This window comes from Nuphar pumila, chromosome 4 (genome assembly GCF_984573655.1).
Source record: "Nuphar pumila chromosome 4, dmNupPumi1.hap1.1, whole genome shotgun sequence".
Classification (NCBI taxonomy): Eukaryota; Viridiplantae; Streptophyta; class Magnoliopsida; order Nymphaeales; family Nymphaeaceae; genus Nuphar; species Nuphar pumila.
This window is the reverse complement of record NC_143252.1, coordinates 6,864,858-6,888,893: the sequence shown is the minus strand read 5'-3', so window position 1 is coordinate 6,888,893 and position 24,036 is coordinate 6,864,858. Positions and strand designations below refer to the sequence as shown.

The following is a 24,036-nucleotide window of genomic DNA, read 5'->3' as shown; positions in this document are numbered from 1 at the left end:
AGAATTTGAGCTACAACAACCCTCTAAAGTTCTAGAATTGGGCTCCCTCCAAACTGCCCACCAAACAGGGAACAACCAACACAGCCAAATAAAAAAACTACCTGCTACCTCTAGGTGATAGACCCGTGCTGAGAAGAAGGTCCCTCGCAAAGGACTGCTGGCCCACGGAGATAAAAAGGTGCTGCAAGATGACAAGGTTTGAAGGAGCAATACCAAAATAGATGCACGTCGATCATGCTAACCGAAGCAGATAGTAAACTTGGGAAAACTACAACAACAAAGTTCATTAAAAATTGCAGGTTGCATAAAAAAGTTAATTTTTTTCTTATCAAATTAACCCCAATCAAAGTTGGTATTTCTGTATGTAGACTACAACTTCCCGATTTATTCAAGACCTCAGTTGCGAGGGGCATTTCGGGCTCTTGGTAAGAGGAGGTCGTCGTTAAATACTAAATAGCGGTGGGAGTCTGAAATTGTTTCAATTTTGGGGATTTTAAGGAAATTTTCTCCCTCTATATAAGCTAAGTGCCGTTCTTTTCACGGAAGGTTAGAGAGAGAGAGAGAGAGAGAGAGAGAGAGAGAGAACGAGGGTTTCTTGCGTCGTTAATTGCCAGTAGAGTGCTCTCTTGATCACTCCAGTCCTTTCTCCCCTCCTCCTCCATCGTCCCTCGCTCTCACTGCCCCTTCTCTTTGAATCTCTATTAATTTCGTCTTTACAATTCGACTCTGGCTTCTTTTTCCACATCTCCTGGTCCCTTATCGACCACAGTCTCTCAGGCTCTATCCCTCTGTCGCTCCCTCTGCTGAAATTGACGTTATCGCTGAAAAAAAGGATGGTTGCTCAAGGGAAGGCTCCTCCGATGGCAGATTCTATAAAGGTAGGGGTTCCCGAGACCTCCCAATGGTGTATTTTTATCAGAGATTTTTGTGTATTCACTATTCGTGTTTTTTTGTGTGGAATTCATGGTGGTTTCGTGTTCGTGGGTTTATCCATTTTTTCGAGAAATTGTCTTGCTGCGGTCTGGGGTTGTGATCTTTATATGCGTATGGATAATTGTATTGAATTGGTTTCGTTTTTCTTGGTGTTTCTATCACGAGTATGCTCGAAGAGATGAATACGGGGAAATTGGTTTATCATGTTAAGTACATTTACTTGATTAGGATCTTCTTGTTCTCTCCCTTCTTTTTTGTTTTCCTGCCTTTGTTGGATGTTATTTTGTTTTTGCTATTAGTGCTGCAGAGAATAGGTTATTGTTTTGTTTCTTTGTTGGGCTGGGCGGTGAATAAGAATAGGAGGGTTCATTGGGCATGTATCCGCTGTTTTTGTTGTAAGCATAGCTGGTCAATGGATTATTTTTTTCTCCTTACTTCATATTGAGCATGGTGCACTAGTGTGAATCCTTGCCCTGAATGTTGAAACTTAACTGAATTCAGCTCAATACGTGGTCTATAGTCCGATTTGGTAAATCACTGCTTGACCTGTTCTGAGTGGTCCAAATTGCTTTATGTGTTCCTGTTGACATCCTTTGTAATAGTTGGTCTGATGCAGAGAGAGAGAGAGAGAGAGAGAGAGAGAGAGAGAGAGAGAGAGAGAGAGAGAGAGAGAGAGATGCTAACCACTCTTCTAGCTAATTGCCCAGCTAACAGGGTTTTTGAAGGGTTTTTCATGTTTTTCTTAAATCTGACTGTACAAATGTGTTCTATATGGTCAATTTACTAGGAAACGACACATGAATCATGTTTTTTTTTTCGATAAAAAACATGATTTGTAAGCCTTGAATATTTATGAAAATCTTAAACTGTTGATTTTTAAACCTTATAAAGCCTACCTGGGTATTGGAATCAGATGATCCCATTCCTATAAAATCAAACATGTTGAGCACATTACGGAAAAATGGAAAAAAACCCTTCAAAACCCCGCTTAGCTGGCGGTTTGCTAGAAAAGTGGCTAGCAGCTACCACCTTCTCATATACTATGTCACATGGGTACGGGTGCGGGGATGTGGCACTTCCAAAAAACTCGGGTACAGGTGGGGGGCAAAAATATAAAAAATTATATATATATATATATATATATATATAAAGTCCAAAAGTTGGACATAAATGACCCTAGGTGCGTTGACTGCACCCAGGGTCAGGTTGACCGCATCGGGTGCGGGTGCGGCACCTAGTTGGAGAATCCCTGTAACATATAGGGCAAAAAAAAATTTCTTGGCATTTTTTTTTAAGTTTGAAAAATTGAACCAAAATGACCCTGGGTGCGTTGACCGCACCCAGGGTCGGGTTGACCGCACCTGGTGCCGCACCCTCGTTGCATCGACGCAGGTGTGGGCACCCTGCTAGCTGAATCCCTGTGACATAGCTCATATATATGTATGTATAATATAATTTAATATGTATTAAATAGGTTAGTTCATTGAAGAATTTTGTAGGTTGATGGAGTATAATTAAAGATATGTACGAAGGAGTAGTAACCAATGTCCGCACTTGTGGAGGGGTGACAACCAATTTTCCTATAACAGTTGGGTTACATCAAGGATTTGCATTAAGCCCTTTCCTATTTTCTATAGTGAGGGATGAGCTTACGAGATCAATTCAAGAAAATGTGCCGTGGTGTATGTTGTTTGCTGATGATATTGTTTTGATTGATGAGTCTAGAGCTGGGGTTAATGCTAAGTTAGAATTATGGAGACAAACATTGGAAGCAAGAGGTTTTATATTCAAAAAATGGTACAGAATGTTGACATCATATTAAAAAATGAGTGTAGCTGAGATGCGTATGCTTAGATGGATGTGTGGAAATACGATAAAAGATAAGATTCAAAACGAGGAGATACGTAAGAAGGTAGGCGTTGCATCCATTGAAAATAAGATGAGAGAGAATCGTTTACGGTGGTTTGGACATATTCGGCGAAGGCCTAATGATGCTCTAGTTAGAAGGATGGAGAAATGGGAAAATATATTACTTAAAAGAGGTCGGGGTAGGCCTAAGAAGACTTGGATGGAGATGATAGGAAATGATATGAATGCTTTGAACCTCACCGAGGACATGGCATTGGATATAAATGATTGGAGGAGAAGGATTCATGTGGAAGACCCAGAATGCTTTTCTTTTTTGGTTCATATCGCCGACCCCAATTGTTTTGGGATGAAGGCGTAGTTGTTGTTGTTGTATGGAGTATATCATCTTTGGGTTACTGCAGCTAATGCATGTTTGACGTCTAAGGTAGTATCTTTGTGCATTGATGGATTTTGGGTTTTACAAAAACATGTTTCAGCAGGATGTCTGGGAATAAAGTACCTTTAAGGGTAACCACAAGTGGCTGCATTCAATACCTTACAAGTAAACACATTTGTGTGCATTAATGGATCCTCAAGGTGCATAGGATCATCTATAGATTTCTCACTACCATCTTTTGATCCATAAGACTGAAAGTAGAGTTGATAATTGATAATAATCGTTCAGCAAAGAATGTGTCAAAACACTATAAACGAAGGATAAATGTGGGTAGTATAATGATGGGAAGAACATATTAATTCAAAGGAAGTCCTTTTCTAATATGGTTTCTGCAGAAAAATTATGGAAAATTGGCAGAAGCTTTGTGGCCGTCGTGTTGAGAATTGAGAGGAACTTTGTGTAACTCAACCCGATTTTGTATTATCACCTAGGGTCCATGGTAAGTGGTCTTCCCACGGTTTCTTTTCATGACACTTTGCTAAGTATCTAGTCTGAACATTGATGGCTTTTCTGGAGGAAATTAAGGGTTATTTGTGACAGTAAAAGCTGCAAGCAGAACACTGGTGTTCAACATACACATATCTCTTTTTCTAAAGGATGTTAAGACGTTTTCAATTGATCATTGATGGGGCTCAAGCATTTCATAATTTTCATTCGACTGAAGCCCGGGTATAACTGCTAGTATATTCTTGCATTAACGTTCCAGGAATATTACCTTTTACACACTTTCAATCTTTAATGGCATTTGGAGAGCTAAATGTTAGAAAGTTTAGGAACCATGAATATGACTACAACTTGTCAAGTGACAATACGTACCAACAATAGAAACTGTGATAAGCATGTCATCTACATAGAGCAAAAAAATAACTATCTCTACATCAGAAGACTTAACAAACAATGCAGTGTTAGTATAACAAGATTTAAAACCTAGTTGAATCATTATAATACTAAAACAATCATACCAAGCCTTAGGGGCTTATTTTAGGCCATACACGTCTTTCCACTAACGAAGAACTCTTCCATGTGCCAACTCTAAACCTGAAGGTGGTTTCATATAAACTTTCTCATTAAGGTTATAATTTAAAAAAATATTTTTAACATCCATCTGAAAAATAAACCATTTTTTAATTAAAGCTATAGAGATGAGTGTTCTAAAAGTAGTCATACGAGCAACGAGAGCAAATGCTTCTTTATAGTCAATGCCTTATGTCACAGGGATTCGGCCAGACATGTGCCACACCCGCGTCGACGCGATGCGGGTGCGGCACCAGGTGCGGTCAACCCGACCCTGGGTGCGTTGACCGCACCCATGGTCATTTTGGTCCAATTTTTTATTTTTTTATTTTTTTTAAAAATTTGCCCTGTGAAATGGGCTGCGGAATTTTTAAAAACAAATTCTGCTGATAGCTGACCGCGCAACGGGACCCACACCTTGCTGGATTTTGATTTTAATTTTGGCCTTGATAGCTTCGGTCTCTTTAGAGTTGCCTATTCCCTGATGAGGACTTCCAGATTCTTCACCTCTCCCCACCCCTTGCTGGATCCCTGCAGGTAGTGATGAGAGAATGAAAGGGCGGAACAACCAATGCCTGCTTGTTGCTGCTGCTCTTGTTTTATAAAGGGGGCACTTGTGTCCACAACATCTGATGAGCTTTGTTGGCATCCCATGCTATTCCTGCCTCCAAATAATGAATTCACAACGTTGGTTAACTTGGAAATGATGATCCATCTTCCTCAAAAATTAAAACCAAAATTCAAGAGCCTTTTGAAGTCTATATCCTTCAACCATCCAGATCTTTCTTTGTCAAGGATTTTCTCTCTCCATAATAAATGATAATGGTGGTGGTAGCCTTGGTGGCTATTAGTATTCACTTTTCTCCTGACGAGATGGGTGCTCTAGCCGTAGCCTGGTGTAGACCTCTCTTTTCCACATGTCAAATCCAATAAATTTCTTTTAGCTGTCATCCAGAGTCCAGACTGGAGATCTGTGTGCAACTGTATATAAAATGAAATTTGAAGAACCCTAGGTAGAGTCGTAGGCCTCGTGAAGACTCTCTCTCCAACAAACCACATCAAACCTTTCGCTTATATTTTTTTTCGTGAAGACCAGGGAGTTTCAGACATGATTGAATCATGACAGTCAGCAGAACGCAGCAGGCTGGGTCGATCAGATTGCCAATCCTTTCGGTTCATCAATTTTGTCTCGTTGCGCCAAAGTACACAACAAGCAGAACGTGGGTAACAAGTCTTCAAACAAACACACCAGCAAAAAAAAACTGGTTATAAGTCCTATATATATATTTTGCCGCACCCCCGCACCCGGGTTTTTTGGAAGTGCTGCATCCCCGCACCCGCACCCGCACCCGCACCCGCACCCATGTGGCATAGTCAATACCTTACTCTTGACGAATCCTTTAGCTACAAGTCTAGCTTTATATCTCTCTAATGTTCCATCTATTTTAGTTTTAACTTTGTAGACCCACCTACATTTTATAGTTTTCTTTCCTTTAGGTAAAGTTTGATTTTTTCATGTTTTTGCCTTTTCTAGAGTTTCTAATTCATTGATCACGACACTAATCAATTTTTGATGATTTTTAGCCCCATTATATAATGAGGGTTCTATATAGGAGTGAATGACCATTAGACAAGCTCTATAATTGGGTTCAAATGATTCATAGAATACAAATTTACTGGGTGCCTTAGACATTCTCATAGATCTTCTAATACTAGATTGATTTATGTCTTGACCTTGGGAATTCCTCTCTAATGCACATGGAGGATGCTCTTGAGTTCAACGAGAATAAACATGTATTTCATTGTGAGGTTCAACTATATCAATAAAAGTATCATTTTTATGTACATCATGAGTGTCAACATTGTCACTCTCATGCGCACCTTGAATAACATTTTTATCATTCACATCAACAATATCATTATCGTGCTCAATGACATTACCATCATGCATTTTAATTAAATCAAACAAGAATGAGTACTCACATGGTTTTTTAGACTCAATTTTTTCAAAACCATTTTCCTTTTTAAGAAAAGTCACATTTCTTGAAACATAAAGTTTGTCCTTTTCAATATCATAACACCTATCTCTTTTTTGGTTTTCGGCATAGCCTAAAAAAACACAAGAGATGACTTTTGTGGAAAGCTTATCATTTTTGTTAGAAAGGATAAAATATTTACAACCAAAGATTCTTAATCTTTTATAGACGGGAGGCATTTTAAATAATTTTTCGATGGCGAAAGTATTTTCAAGAATAGTTGAAGGCATTCTATTAATTAAATAGACCACCATAAGGACGACTTCGACCATTTTTTTTTTTTGAAACATTTTTGGATATGAGAAGTCATAATGGTTTCAATGATATGCTGATATTTTCTTTCGGCCAACTCATTTTGTTGTGCTGTATATGAACAAGATCTTTGATGAACAATTCCTTATTGATCAAGGTATTTTTTGAATTCATTTGATAAAAATTCTCCTCCAGAATCAGATCTAAAGATTTTAATAGATGCTTTAAATTGATTTTTGTCATATGTATGAAATTTTTAAAAACAATCAAATACTTCGGATTTGAGTCTAAGAAAATAAATCCGTGTGTGCCTACCATAGTCATCCACAAATATAACATAATAAGATACTCCTCTTTTAGACATAATCGGTGTTGGTCCCCATACATCCAAATGCAATAACTCAAATGGTTCTTTAGAAACAAAATGACTAGGTTCAAAAGATAAAGATTTCATTTTTCCGATGATACAATCTTCACTCTTTTTCATTACAATTTTCAAGAAAAGGAAACAAGTACAATTTTGATATGCTTGGATGTCCTAATCTCCTATACCAATTTTCAATGTCTTTTTCAACAAAATTACAAAAAACTTGATTAAAAAGTTCTAGTAGAGGACCTCTCTTCTATGACCTCTCCCAATCGGTTTCTCAGATCGGAGATCCTGCACCAAGCAACCACTAGATGATAAAGTGACCCTATATCCATGGCTAGTAATTTGAGAAACAAATAGGAGATTTAGATTTAGTTTATGTACCACTTTAATGTTTGGAACATAAAAACTTTGGCTATTTTTAGCAGAATTTTTCAAAGTGTCAAAACTTTAGATTTTTAAAGATGTTTTCTCGGTGATTGAAACATAAGAGTCATTGGGGTTAATATGACATTCGGATAATCCAGACTCAGTTGGAGTCATATGGAAAGAGGCACCGGAATCAAGAATCCAAGAAGTCTTATCGGGTTTCACGTATTGCATCGAAAAAGGAAGAAGTTTGATCCAGAGTTACCGGAAGCGCCTATACAATTGGGGAAGTGTGCTTCCCCGATACGCGTTTCAAAAGCGCAAAATGTCGCGCTTTCAAAATGCGTGGGGAAACATCCTTTTTTTGGGAAGCGCGCTTCCTATTTATGGGAAACGCGCTTCCCCTCGCTTTCCTCTTTTTTTTTTCTTCTTTTTTCGCTTCCTAGGTCGCTTTCTGTTCGCTTCCTAGGTCACTTCCGGTTCGCTTCCTAGGTCGCTTTCGAGACGGTTCGTGATTCGCTTTTAAGTCGTCACACGTTTCTCGCTTCCTAACATTTTGAAAGTGCCTCGCTTCTCGCTCTCACTTCCTCTATTGGCAACCATGGTTTGACATTTAAATAGTGGTTGTAGAGCTTCCATAAGTTGATCAAGTGACATGTTTTCAACCCTTCTGGAGCCTTTATTTACACCACCTTTCTCGAATGATGACCTCATAGAGGCCATTCTCTTTTCTTTTCTTCTCTTCTATCTTTTCTTTTCGTTTTTGTTCCAAAAGGATTGACGTGACCTGGTTTATTACAAAAATAACATGATTTTCTTTTTGGAATCATAGTCATTTAAATTTCTTCCAAAATGAAAAGGCTTGTAGATTTTTGTATGATTTTCAGGCCTTGACATTGCAAACACCAATTCTTCATCTTTAGTAGATGAAGGTTTCTTCAATCTATTCTCTTCTATAGTTAGTTATTCTAGAATTTCAATTATGAAAGAAACACCTCCTCTATGAAGGAGGGCCAATTTGGTCTCCTCGAACTCGGGTTTAAGCCCATTTACAAAATGATAGAAGTGCTTCGTTTTGATTTGTTTTTTATAGAGTTCTATGTCTACGGGACAATGCCATTTAGAGTCTAAAAGTGCCAACTCATCCCAAAGAAAATGAATATTGTAATATTCTCTTATGCTCATGTCTCTTTGGGTCATGGTCTTCACTTTCTTTTGGAGGTTACATACATGGGTTTTATCTCTTAGAGAATACATATCTTGAAGATACTTTCAAACATCACCATCAAACTCAAATTTTGTCAAACTATAGCATTTTTTATGTCAACACTATTAATGAGCCATCCCATGATTTTGGAATGACCCATCTTCCGCTCTTTCTGTCTTTTTTCGTAGTCAGCAACGACTTTATTTTTAACATCGCCTTAAAGTGCCACTTCTTTGCCATTTTCATTCTTGGTAAGTATGAGTTTTGGTTCTTTCTCGGAGCCATCCACCAAACCCCATTAACCCTTTTCCCAAATTTTATGCTTTACTATGAATGCCCGCATCACATAGTGTCATTGAGTCTCACGAGAATGAAAACGATGACTTCTCGTTCATCCTCCATAGATACAAGACAAGAAATGAGATAGAGAGAGAAAAAAGGAGAATGAAAGCGAAGTTCTTTTGGACACCACAAACCCACGATGAACGATCTCACGTTCACAGGAACAAGATTCACAAGGATCTTAATACCGATGGCTTTGATACCATGTAATGAAACCAACAAAACACAAGAGAGCGCCTCAAAAGGCTACAAAGGGATACAAAAATAAAGTGGTCACTTATGGACCAAAAAACACTCTCACAATGGAGATACACAATAACAATTCACAAAGAGAGACACAAGTAAAAAATAAAATAGTTCTCATTTATGTCACAGGGATTCGGCTAGCAGGGTGCCGCACCCGCCTCAACGCGGGTGCGGCACCGGGTGCGGTCAACCCGATCCTGGGTGCGTTGACCGCGCCCAGGGTCATTTCGGTCTATTTTTTTGGATTTAAAAAAAAAAAAATTTGCCCTACGAAATGGTTTGCGGAATTTAAAAAAAAAAATCTGCTGACAACTGCTTGATGCTGTTCTTGTTTTATAAATGGGCACTTGTGTCCACAACATCTCACGAGCTTTGTTGGCATCCCAGATTCCCATGCTATTCCTGCCTCCAAACAATTAATTGGCAGCGTTGGAAAACACACTGTTAACTTGAAAATGATGATCCATCTTCCTCAAAAATTAAAACCAAAATTCAAGAGCCTTTTGAAGTCTTTATCTTTCAAGGCTTCAACGATCCAGATCCTTCTTCGTCAAGGATTTTCTCTCTCCATAATGAATGATAATGATGGTGGTAGCCTTGGTGGCTATTAGTATTCACTTTTTTCCTCACGAGATGGGTGCTTTAGTCGTAGCCTTGTGTAGACCTCTCTTTTCCACATGTCAAATCCAATAAATTTCTTTTAGCTGTCTGTCATCTGTGTGCAACTGTATATAAAATGAAATTTGAAGAACCCTAGGCAGTGGCGTGGCAGTGGAGCCGTAGGCCTCGTGAAGACTCTCTCCAACAGACCACATCAAACCTTTGCTAATATTTTTTTTCGTGAAGACCAGGGAATTTCAGACATGATTGAATCATGACAGTCAGCAGAACGCAGCAGACTGGGTCGATAACTGGACCCCGACCCGCGCCGGGGGAACCTACGGTATATATATATTTACATTTTTGCCCATGCCGCACCCCCGCACCCGGGTTTTTTGGAAGTGCCGAATCCCCGCACCCGCACCCGCACCCATGTGACATAGGTTCTCATCAACAAAATGTTTAGAAAGCATTGAAATACAACACATTAAAGGGCTCTATTTATAGAGCCAAAATGAGAGGCAGTCCAGCTAGCTGTTGGACTGCCTCGAATGGTCATATTTATGACCCTTGGGAGCAGTCCAACAGCTAGTTGGACTGCCCCGACAGTCATTGGACAAAAAAAAGAAGAAAATAATAAAAACAAAAAACAGTAAAATAACAGAATAAAAAGACTGTGCAGTCCCTACTAGAGTGTGCCTATTACAACAAAGGAAAATACTGAAATACCCCTGATGGATTTTTCAGTTTACATACAAAATGAATATATATATATATATATATATATATATATATATATATATATATATATATATATCTTAATAGGGTATACTCCTTGGTGGGTGGGGGACCTCAAGGATCTTGCCAACTGGTCTGCCAATATGTGGTCGCTGAAGGGGGATGGTCTTTTTTTTTTACCTTTAGCCTAGCCTAAAAAATAAAAAGGTCATCAACTATGTCACATGGGTGCGGGTGCGGGTGTGCGGCACTTTCAAAAAACTTGGGTGCGGGGGTGCGGCAAAAATATAATATATATATAAAGTCTAAAAGTTGGACATAAATGACTCTGGGTGTGGTCACCGCACCCAGGGTCAGGTTGACCGCACCGGGTGCCGCACCCACGTCGACGCGGGTGCGGCACCCAGTTGGCCGAGTCCCTGTGACATAGGTCATCAAGCTTTGCTTACTTGTGCCAATGTCTAATAGTCCTCAAGAAGATATTTCCTGGATTGGATTGCTTTATGATGAATCTCTCTCTTAACAACTTTGTACTTTCTATCTTCTTATATTGTTTTATGGTGAATACTTGTCCATTAGTGTTATATTTGTCATTGGTAAATTTATTTGATTCAATAAAAATTGTGCCAATTATTGTGTTATCACCATAGTCATAGATATCACCGATATTTTGAAAATATCGCGATATTAACGCGATACAATGGAAAAACGATATTAAAGGTAAAATATCACAATGTTTTCAAAATGTCAGGAATTTATATATATCGCGATAATATCGGGACAATATCAAATATTTTCTGTTTTTTTATTTTTTACATTTTAAATATGTTTTTCTTCTTTTGTTTACATTTTTTACTTATTTCTTTTATTATTTATATATTTTTTCTAAGCATGATATTTTCTTACTTTTTTTGTTATTTTTTATATTTTTTAAGCCCCTATATTTTCCCAAGATTTATCACCAAACCTATATTATCACGAGAAATATTTCGCTGAGATATAGCCGATACCGATATTTGTGACTACACTTATCACTCTTATAAAGCAAAAAATGAAGCTTTAAGAAGAATGGCATAGTCATGTCAAGGAAAAAAGTCTGCTATTTCCAAGATAACAAAATAACTAACCGAAGAGCTTAAAGATATGGGAAAATTGTAGATGATGTTTACCAGCCTGCAGAAATTTGTTGATAGATTCTCGAAGCAAAAGTTAGTAGATTAATTTAACATAAGGGCAATAAATTGCTAACATTTTTTGTTGAAAATATCAAGTGGGTGTTTGCCAGGTTGTGGCCTTGCTTGTTGTGATTCAGTCATACATTGCTTAAGCTTTGTTCATCATTTGTGCTTTTGTTGAAGGATTTCATTAGTATTATGCTTATGTGACATCACCTCTGATTTGGTACTTTGATTTAACATTCAGAATTATAGTTTATGGATGTACATGCTTCCCTTTGCATATAATCTTTTATTCCTTTTTGCAAAAGACTAAAACTTTATGTTGTATATGGATATTTTCTTTTATCTTTTTTTAGACAACACTAACTTCAGAGTTCATGAGTCCCCCTGCTAGCCGATTAATGCCCTTATGGATGCTTCGATTAATGCCCTTATGGATGCTTCTTGAAGTCAAATTCTCCTTAAAAAAGACCTTGACTTGTTTTTGTTTTGCTCTAAAATTGTTATTTCCTTTTGTTTCTATCCCTTGCTATCTTCAATATTTGATAAATGCATGGCTGATGCTAGATTTTGGCTGACAAGTTTCTTTCTTTCTCTAGCGTGTGAAAGTCTATCGATTGAATGAAGAAGGAAAGTGGGATGATCGTGGCACTGGACATGTTAGTGTTGATTATTTGGAGGTTAGTACATACTTTGGTGATGGCCTTTCTTTTTTTTTCCCTTACATTGTGTTTCTGCTTGGTAGTGTCCGTATTTCTCCTGGCTTTTAGCTGTTCTCTTATAAATCAGATGTGTGAGGCCCTCTATCCTATACTTTATGCATCTTTTCTTTCAATGTTGTTATTGATTTCCTGTCTAATGTCACATGTTTTCTGGCTTGATGGTTCATTTAGTGCTATTGGTGATTTGTGAATGTCCACTGCAGGTAGTAGCAATCTGATTGAATAACTTCGAATGTATTTTTCCTTGCTTGGAACCTGAGAATGATTAGGTAGCTTCCCCGATCGTTAAGTCTTGTTTCCTCTTAGTGTTTGATGTTTCTGTTACATGTGGTTGGTAATAGAGAGCTCAAGACACAAGTGATGTTATTTAAGTTTTTCATACTTTTTCACCTCTTGTCACTCCAGGCAGACTGCTTGTGTGCTAAAAATTAAATTGAATAAAAAACTACAATTTAGGTTTCTAAAGGGCTTATCCAGGGTTATCCATTGGCAAATTGCATCTTCATACTGATCGAGTTACTTGTTAGTGACCTACGGAATGCTCTCCACTTATAGTTATTCTATTCTATCTCTTCTGTCTAAGCATGCAAGGGATGATGTTTAATTGCTTTATTTCTCTTGGATTATATGCAATATCCATTGTTGATTTTTAGATGGCTTTTATCTTTTGTGGTTTGAAGGAATAAATATAACTGACATTGACATCTGCTCCCAATACTAGCTACTGCAGGCATATGTCTCGTTATCATTTTCTTGCTGCTACTTTGAAACCAAATTAACATGGTGTATCTGTGACCCTTTAGATGATTAATATTTCAAGTCACCAACTTCAGAGGTTGGATTCAACTGAACATTGTGCTTCTTCACAGGGATGAAGCAAGAGGTAACATATTTAGAGTATAAAGGGAGTATAGTCATGGCTGGGGACAAGAAGTCTGGTCTTATATCCGCAAAAAGCATAGTTTTAGCCTATGTCACACGGACTCGGCTAAGGAGGTGCCGCACCCGAGTCGACATGCCCCGACACGGGTGCGGACTCGGGTGCGGCTTCGGGTGCGGCTTCGGACTCGGCCCGGACTCGGTCAACGCCGAGTCGGACTCGGTCAACGCCGAGTCGGACTCGGTCAACGAGTCCAGGCCGAGTCCGTCCACATTTTGGACTCGGTCAACTTTGACCGAGTCCAAAAATGTCTCTAAAAAACTAATTTTTTATATTTTTTATTTAAAAAAAAATATATAAAAAAGGCACTGTGACTGTGCAGTCTTTGCAGTGTGCACAGTCTTTGCAGTGTGCACTGTGCACAGTCTGTGACTGTGCACTGCTGTGCCTGTGCACAGTCACAGTCTGTGACTGCACAGACACCTGTGGCATTTTAAAAATAAAATAAAATTATATATATATATATATATATATATATATATATATATATATATATATATATATATATATATATATATATATATATATATATATATATATATATATATTTTGCCGAGTCCCCGTGTCCAAAAATTTTAAAATTGTGCCGCACCCGTGTCGCACCCGCACCCGCACCCGCACCCGCACCCGCACCCATGTGACATAGGTTTTAGCCATAGTCAATGAAAAGATTCTGTATTCGGTAAGCATAAGCAAAAATAAGACAATATCATGAACAATTATCATAAGAGATTCATCATTGGGCCTTGGAAGAAGCTGGCTCGTGCTTTAGTAAATTTCCAATAGCTAGAAATTTCCTAGTCATGGGAATTAAAGAGATTAATCGTAAAGAGGGGAGAGAACTTCAAATGGAGATTGAAAACCCCATGTTATTTGAGAATGATGTAAAGAATACATCTGTTGGCCCTCTTTATTAGGGCAACAACTATAACAAATAAAGAGTAAGTACTAAAATACCCCTAGCTAGCCCATATTTACAGCAATATACAAAAAAACATACAACTATAACCCTATCATAGTCAACCTTTTTTACACTCTGCCTCAAACTCAACCTGGCATAACTTGTGCCATCAAGTTTAGAGATGAGTATGAAACTAATGAGATGACCGTGCTTTAATAAATACATCACCTATTTGATGAATAGAACAAACATATGATAGATAAATAGTTCCCTCTAAATACTCCTATTGCACACAATGGTAGTACATCTCAACATGTTCTGTGTGCTCTTGAAACTCCATATTCTTTGCAATGTTTATGGGACTTTGATTGTAGCGACCCCAACTGACCCTCGTAAAAATAGTGGATTTTTTTTTAAAACAATTACGGAAACTAACCCAAGGATCCGGAGCCTCACAGATTTAATATACCAAACCACAAACCAAAATTGTGCATTGAATCCAATGAAGAATAAATCAAACTTTATTAATTTAATGAAAATGTCAAATAGTCTGCGACAACAAAAATCGTCTATTTCAGTAGAGCCACCTTGTCAGAACCCAAAAACCTGTCACAAGGCTCGCAGTCTCCAGCCAGTTGCTCAGGACATTACTGAGCATCGGTGCTTGTAAAATAGTTTTAAGAAAACGGGCAAGAACCGCAATCCTTTGTACGAATTCGTCTAAAAATTCAAAAAGTAAAGAAAATAGCATAAACAATTTCAAAGGAATATCACAATCAACAACTTACTGTTCAAGCATTTAAACAAGATATCATGCATAATCAAATATTATGCAAAGCCAAATATGCACATGCATGAATAACTTATTAAATTATTTATCAGAGTTTCTTTTGCATGCGTGTCTCTATTAAATGCACACAAATTTAATTGTCTCTTTTACCCTTTTTAAACAATTCAGGTTCTTCACACAAGAATCATTTTGCAAATCAACATGCAAAACCAATTTCGGGCTCTAACCCACGTAATTTAATAGTGCAATTAATTTTGGAAAACCATTAAATTTTCAGAAATAAATTTTGCAATGCATAAATAAAATAAAAATCAAGTGAAGTAACTTATGCTCTTGGCCTACACGGCTTGCAATGGTTCACATCTGACCACCCCACACATCTCAAAAGTGATTTATGTGTAACTTATTCTTTCCAAACATGTTTACAATGCACATTCAAACACACAAAATAAATGCACATGAAGCCAAACACATACATATGCGAATAGATGCTTGCAAAACACATTATCATGAGCAATTCCATGCATAAACATCCAAACATGAATATGATTATAGTTATGCAAACATGAAATAAATTTCAGATTCATACGAATGATATGCACAATTGCAAGTTGATCAAATCAAAATCATGTTTATGTATTATTCTAAAAAGAATGCATACGTTAATCTTAAACATGTACATGATCAAATTCATGTACTAAATCAACTATGCCGAAATTTATTGTACAAATCCAACTAATGGGGTTGATCTATGTGTTAAAATGTAAAACTGTACATATATGTATATATAATAATATTATATTATTATATATATATATAAATACATTTTTCATTTCTTTCTTTTCTATAATTTTTTTTCCTTTATTTTTATTTTTTGTCTTTATGTCATCTAGTTCAGTTTGAACTAGAATGACTGTTGCTAGTCAAGTCCTGTCCAGACTTGACTAGCAATAGAGCTGTTGGACTGTGCCCAACAGCTCTATTGAGTCCTCTTTCAGCTGTGTATATAAAGGGGTGCAGCCCTTCTTGTATTTAACTCCAATGCTTCTTAAGCAATTGGTTTTTCATATCAATAAAGAATACATTTTTATATTTTGTTTCCAGTTATACCCTTTTTAAGGGTTATGCTTTAGTGTCATTCTTGACACTTGCCCTTGTTAATCTAAGCTCGTGTTTCGAAGATCCCCATTTCATTTCACTATGTACATGATCAAATTCATGTACATGGGTCTACCAATGCTGAAGAACGCACATTTCCAGCATGCTGGCTGATCCATGTACATGATCAAATTCATGCACATGGGTTGGCCAGATCATAAGGAACCCCGTACCAACCTGCTGGCTGATTCGTGCACATGTTCACGAACATGTACATGGGTCGGCTAGGCCTGTACCATGTGGCAGCATGTTGGCTAATCCATGTACATGATCTTAATCATGTACATGTGTCGGCCAAACCATGTTAAACCATGTGTACAACAAGATGGCTACACTCATACATGAGTACAAAATCAATAGAATTTTAACATATAACTTTCTGCAGATGCATGGAATTCACAACATTGCATTCTGATACATGAACATGTAGTTTAGCTAACTAAAAAACTCAAATCATTGCATTAAATGCATGAATATGTAATCAACCGATATGAATAAAAAAAACATGTTAGAATGCATGAACATGCAACTGGACAGTTCTGAATCCAAAATTAAATAATCATGTATACATTTGACAGATCTGGATCACCATAACACATACATAAACCTACAACCAAAATGAATTTAAACCTGTACTAGGCAGATTAGTCCGGATCTGTCCACATGTAGAAATTAGCAGATTAGTCCAGATCTGTGCACATGTAGGAATCGACAGATCGGTCCAGATCTGTCCACATGTGGAAATCGACAGATCTGTCCAGATTTGCCCATATGAGAAAATCGGCAGATCTGCCTAGATTTGTCCATATGAGAAAATTGGTAGATCTGTCCTAAACAACATATTCATATGCATGTATATGTAACAGCAAAAATTTGAATCAAGCAAAATATTCAGATGCAATGCAGAAAAAAAATTGATAGGTTGAGTTACATATACAACTTGAAAAAAAGATCAGCAAATATGAACTGATATCTATCTTTATAGTCGTCAATCATATTTGGGTTGGGTTTGGATCTGAGATCCAGACCCAACTCAAGTTTATTATGTCACATGTTCATTAATGACTCACTTGTATTTTAGTCTATTCTATAGAGGATATTTTAGTACCCTAATATTTGTATTACAAATACTTAAGGAAAAGCCTAATATGCTGATCCCAATTGAGTTTTTTTTAGCAGCATACGTTCTCCCCTCCATTCTCTCTCTATTCTTGTGGCTGAACCTCAGAACCTTCATTCTCTAACATGGTATCAGAGCAGTAGATCCGACATTGAAGTCCGTGATCTTCTGGGTTCATCAAAATCTGATTTCTCGTCCTCTTCTAAGGTATCTTTCTATTCCATCTCAAATACCCTTCCAGTATTCTTTCTTACCGATTTTATCAACTCCTTTTTCATTTCTTGGTTTTAAAAAATTCAATCTTGGATTGGTTAGATGTGCTTTCTTCTCTTTCCTTTGATTATCGGTTTTTCTCTTCAATGTCTTTCTTGTAGAAAGTCCAAAGAGATGCACAATAACCGGGGCAAAGAGAGAGAGAGAGAGAGAGAGAGAGAGAGAGAGAGAGAGAGAGAGAGAGAGAGAGACGGCAGTAAGATGAGAAAACATGTTAATTCTGATTAGGGCTAATCTCTATGTTAAATAGAGAGAGAAGCTGAAAAAAAATTACATACAAGTCCCTATTAAACAAGAAATATCAAATAGCCTACTTTAAGAAACCTTAAACGTAAAACCTCTTAGTCTCAACACTCCCCCCTCAAGCTGGAGCATAGATATCGATCATGCTCAGCTTGTCACAACATTTTGAGAAATTTGGTCTAGCAAGAGGCTTTGTAAACATATCTGCAACTTGGTCCTCAGACTTTAGATATTTGGTAGTGATATGATGCTTTGTCCTCTCATGAAAGACATGATTGTTCGCTATATATGTGGCAGCCTTGTTATCACACATCATGGTCATAGGAGAGAAAACCTTTACCTGAAGATCATTTAGAAGAGTATGAACCCACATTAATTCAGCAGCTGTTTGGGCCATAACCCTATATTCTGATTCTGCACTCGACCTAGCTGTGAAAATCTCTACAAAAAGAGATTGTGTGTAACACCACAATACAAGAAATACAAAGAGTGCACAAAGGCACAAAGGAGAACACTCACAAGTGCACGAAGGCACGGATACACATGCACAAAAGCATGAAACAAAATGAACTTCAATTCATAAGTTCCCAAGAGGGGCTTTACAAAAGCATTGTTATTGCATATGCACTCACAAAAAAGGATATGTTTGCAAGGGCCACTAAGGCCTATTTATAATGCAAAAAGAAGCCACAGGTGCAACTCAATATGACTGTTGGAGCTGCACCCAACGGTCACATTTGTGACTGTTGGGGCAGCTCCAACAACTATATGGAGCTGTCCCTTTCACAACAGTCAAAAAGAAAAAAAGTGTAAAAAGCAAAAGTAAATAAAAAAGAAAAAGTAAAAATGTTAGCCCATTAGGGTGGCTGACACCTATTGAGTAAAAGGACTGAAATACCCCTGATGGGTATTTCAGTTTACAGTTAAAAGAGACATAATATTTTAACACTAGCAACCACATTTTGCTTCTTACTTCTCCATGAAATACCCCTGGTGGTTGAAATTCACGCTTGATATATAACACCTTAGCCTCTGATATCTAAGAATAAGTCTAAGCTAGGGTCTCCCACAATTCTTTAGTTGTACAATTATCAGGGATAAAAACTAATACTTCTTGTGACAATGTGGAAGTGATGTACGCAACGAGAGCTTGATCGCGCTTCATCCAAGTAACAGGTAGGATTACGAATAATGTTTGGTAAACTTCCGTCCTCTTTTGCTTCTTGTGTGATAAAATCTGGAGGCGTTGGAGTGGAGCCATCCAAGTGACCTGGAAGATCTTGGCTTTGGATGAAAGGAGTAATCTTACGTTTCCAAGTCAAATAATTGTTGGTATTCAATTTTTCAGAAACTAGCTGCCCAAGAAAATTGAAGGAAAGCCCTGAGTTGACTGAACTATCCATATGCAGACTTATGACAGAAAACAGCTTTACAGCAGGACTCGGCACACAAAGAAAATTATGTCACGACTCACGACAGAATTTTGAAGAATCAAGTGAGAGAAAACAACTTTACGACAACAAATCTGTGTAGGGTGCACAACAGATCTGACTCAATCAGATGAAGAAACGCGGACAATGACATAAAAAAAAATCTGATCTGATTCAAGCAAAGACGCTGATATGATTCAAGTAGATCTGGAATAGGGGAAAACAGGGACTCGACTTCTGCGTGCTTGAGCAGATGAAGGAAGATGAGGAAACTCGTACGAGGAAAGAAGGCGTGAAACAGGGAAAACATGCAGGTGACGTGATCATATGGTGTTCACGTGACCAGAATAGGTTGCGTGGAATAAAACAAAACAAAAAATCTTGTGACCAGACGAGTTTCTTGTGACCAGAAGTTGCGTGAGACAAGAGGAAGAAAACCTGATGACGAGAAGGGAAGTCGCGTGATGACGAGAAGGAGGAAGACACATCTTTCCACGTTTCCGATGAAGGCCCTTTTTATGCCCAGAGTTGACGTTGCTCTGATACCATGATAAAACTGCTATTAGAATCGAGAAATGAGGAGAGGGGAAGAGGAGAAAGAGAACTCGGGTGCTTGTTGGGAATCGGCAACCACTCTGATCTTGATTGGCTGCACTAAAACACTATTAAGTTTAATAGGGTTACATCTTCTTTTACATGGACAAAACTGCCCTGCATTAATAATACATATTACATAAACATACACGTGATATGGATCCTCTACTGGATCCATATCCGATCCATATTCTAATATGCACTAGTACCAACAAGTGCTGACAGCAAAAAAACCAAATTGCGTGGAGGTCTAAAATCATCACCATGCACCAGCTTCCATCCAGATTCTTCACTTACATCCCTTTCCAACGTCTCTAGATCATCATCTTCTCTGACATACTTTGCATAGTCGTTTCTCAGAGTTCGCATCAGTATCATTGAGACTAAACTAGTGAGGAAGAAGACCATCATGAAAGAATTGAAAATGGAGAACCAATGAATCTGGTGCTCAAAGAAAGGATAATCCAGGTAAACATCAAAACGGCGTACAAAGGTTACATTTGTTTGGACCCATTTAACTGAATATGTAAGTTCCAGTGTCTTTCCAACTTCCAGGGACTTATGACCATCTTGTGTAAGATTCACATGAATAATCTGATTGTCGTTGTACTTAACCAAAGTACTTTTGTGAGTAGCAAACATATGTCTGTTGTCACTGGTTCTATCAGAAAGTAGCTCACCAACAAAGCCCCATAAAGGCAAGTCATCCATGAAGAATTCAAACCAATAACTATTCTAAATTGCTTCTTTAAATTGCTTCACCTTTGCAGCATCCAACTCAAGTTCACAAATTGGTGCATGATCAACACATTTTTTTTTAAACTTTATGTCGATCTGGCTGTCAATGAGTTCATTCCCACCAAGCACCTCACCAAGGCCGCCCCACTTGTGAGCAGCATTACCAGCTGACTGGCAAAATGGTAGACTGTAGTAGTTATACGTTTCTTGAGGATTATTGTAAGGCCCAACCTTGTTTACCCAAAGTATCCCAGGATCGTCATCCTTATACTTGTTATCGGAATCAGATCATTGGATGCATCCTCGCCACGAGAAGATCGCTCGCCCCTCCAAAAGAGAAAGAGAGAAGCCCTCCTCTCCCACACAATCCCTTCTCTTGCTCTGCTAGATAACCCACAAAGGAGGAGAGTCGGGAGACACACAGAGAGAAAAGGAGGGTGCGACAGGGGGCTGCCGGCCTCCTGTCGACCCTCTGACAGACAGAGGAAGGATGGGAGAAGACGAAGAAACAGAAGAGGAGAAAAGAGGGTAAGGGGTTTACCTACAAGGTGACCAACGAGGGAGAGCCTAGGGGCACCGACAACGACGAGCGACTCAGGCATCAGAGGCTATCAGACTGAGGTGGCGCTGCAAACGGGACTCACGGCGGCGGCACGCGGCAGCGAGATGGGGTTAGGGAAGAAGAGAGTCGGTCGGCGAGGTCGGCGACGACGCGACTTCAGTCAGTCTCCGAAAGGGGAAAGGAAGGAGGAGGAAATGGAGGTCGGAGACGTCACGACTCCAGCGACCCGCGAACGGGGGTGGAAAAAGGAAAAGAAGACTCGGGCGGCTGCGTGCGAGGGGAGGAGATAAAACAGAATGGGCATGGGGGTTTTGCGTAAGGGTTTTATTGGAGGTCATCGCGTTCGGTTCGATCCCGATTCGGGCTCGACCCGAGGAGCTTAAAAAAACTTAAAATAAAAAATATATATATATATATATATATACAAAACAAAACGGATCTATATACAAATTAAAGCAAAAATAAATAAAAATATAAAAATAAAATTTAGTCTATTTAGCGAATAACAATATTATTTTAGACGAAAATTTGGTTCTAAACAAAATTTTATTAAAATATTTCTTGTGAATAATGTTATGACCAAAATACCCTTTTTACCAAATTGTTCTAAAAACCATAAAAATGCATTTTGTTATGTTCCAAACACCTCAATAATTTTATGCTCTTTAAAACAATAAATTTTCATGACAATATTATATTTTAATGATATTTTACCTTAAAAAATTATTGAAATGACCACTTTACCCTTCTTTGTTAGAATAATATAATTAAGCCTATAAAACACCTAAAATTGACATTAACTTAACTCGCAATAAGGCAATTCCTTTATTTATTCTCTTTTAAAATTTTATAGGTTTTACACTAGTGCCCTAGAAAAATATTCCAACATAGAAAGATAACAATCAAGTGACCTGAGAAGATCTGACCGAATCTCTAAACCTCCTGATAGATTTGTTTTATATAAATCATTCTCTCCCCAATATAGAGCTTGTCTGGTTAAGATGCTGTCATATTTTGAACCGACTACCTATAACCAAGCCAAAAAATACCCTGAATGGATAGGAGCTATGAATGATGAATTAGAGGCACTTGAAAAATCCAAAATCTAGGAGATAAAAGATTTACCCAAAGAAAAGAAAACCTTAAGCTGTAGATAGGTTTACAAAGTCAAGACCAAAAGTGACAAAACTTTATAAAGATACATGGGAAGACTAGTAGCTAAAAGCTATTCCCAAGAATATATTATATATTATGATAAAACTTTTGCACCCAGGATGACCTCTGATAGGACTCTCATAGCTATAGCTACTATAAAAGGTTGGGCCATTTATCAAATGGATGTAAAAGAAGTCTTTTTAAATGAGGAATTAAAAGAAGAAGTTATATAAATTCATCTCTTGGATATGAGATTCTATCTGGAAAAGTACTTCCTTTAAGAAAAACTTTATATGGGTTAAAGCAAGCTCCTAAAGCTTGCTATGATAGATTTGGCTCTATAATGATTATACTTGGATTTAAATCTTGTTATACTGACACTGCGATGTTTGTTAAGAAATTCGATGCAGGTATTATTATTTTGCTTCTTTATGTCGATGATATGATCATTATTGGTAGAGACAAATAGGGAGTTCAAAATATTAAAAATATACTTAAGAAACATTTTGAAATGTTTGATCTTGGATTTCTTAGATTCTTCCTAGGAATTGAGGTGACTTATTCTCTTCGAAGATATTTGCTAACCCAATCCAAGTTTGCTACTAAAATTATTGAAAGTCATGGATTACTGATGAAAAGAGGGTGGATACTCCAGAAGTAATCAATGCCAAAATGAAAAAAGATGACAAATCACCTCTGGAAGATCCCACTCCATATCGCCAGATGATTGGAGCATTGACTTATTTGACCATCACCTGACCTGATAGAGCTCATGTAGTCTATACTGCAAGCCAGTTAATGACAGATGCTCAATTACAGGTTTCTGTATTTTTTAGGTGACTCTCTAGCGTCTTGTAAGTGCAAAAAACAGCAGAAAGTATCCTTGTCATTTATTAAAGCTGAATATCGTGCTATGACTACCACAACATCAGAGATCGTATAACTAAGAAAGTTACTTGAAGATATAGGGGTTTACTTACAGATACCCTCAATATTATGCTGCAACAACAAGAGTGCAATATACATAGCTGACATTCATACATTTCACGAAAAGACTAAACATATTGAAATAGATTGTCACTATGTGCGTGAAGAATTTTTAAAGACTATTACGTGCCTTATGTCATCTCAAAATATGTATATTAAAAATAAAAATACACTGTTTTTTCACGATAAATAGCCGTTTAAAACATAAATATCATGTTTAAATCATGGTATTTATGTTTTTTCATAAAGCTCACGATATTTTGAAAATCTTGCGAGAAATTGCCATTTTAAACTTTCAGGCAATTTCTCGCGATATTATCACGAGATTTTCATAAATCTTGTGATATTTGTTACTATGCTTCCTACTAGACAAACTTTCGGTTATCACACCATAAGTTTGAGGGAGAGTGTTAATTTGTATGATATATATACATAATGTGTATATGTATCGGTACATATATGTATGTATGTATTCTTTATTATTATGTCATGCTTATAATAGGTCATGCTCTTTAGGGGCATTTCTGTCTTTTCCATCATGTAATAGGACCTGCCCATTAAGGGTAGTTTTGTAAATCTTTTTATTTTATTTCTTTTTTCTTTTTTCTTTTTATGATATTCTAGCTGTTGGGACTAGCCCAACCAGCCAGCCAGTAGGTGGTCAGTCCGCCTCCTTGTTGATGACTGGGAAAGGCTGTTCCATATGACAATTTGATTTGAGGCCCTTCTGAAAGTATAGCATTTCTAGTCACTGGCTGACCTTTATTCTTGGCTGGTATATGGGATTGAGAGTGGAGCATTGCCTAAAGCCACTCACGCGACAAATGCTAGTT

General features: G+C 37.6%; 1 protein-coding gene across 4 annotated transcripts in view; it reads left to right on the top strand.

The window, feature by feature from the left end:
- The first annotated feature begins 544 nt into the window (after positions 1-544).
- Positions 545-24,036, top strand: part of LOC149839202 (uncharacterized) — a 109,843-nt gene continuing 86,351 nt past the window's right edge. For 2 of the 4 annotated variants that reach the window (XM_090002374.1, XM_090002373.1), the window contains exons 1-2: positions 545-878; positions 12,190-12,270. In XM_090002374.1, the coding sequence (XP_089858500.1) occupies positions 834-878; positions 12,190-12,270 (126 nt within the window). In that variant the 5' untranslated portion in view covers positions 545-833. Of the gene's footprint in view, positions 879-12,189; positions 12,271-12,515; positions 12,582-24,036 lie in introns of all 4 variants that reach the window. The other 2 variants (XM_090002375.1, XM_090002376.1) reach the window with 2 other exon arrangements.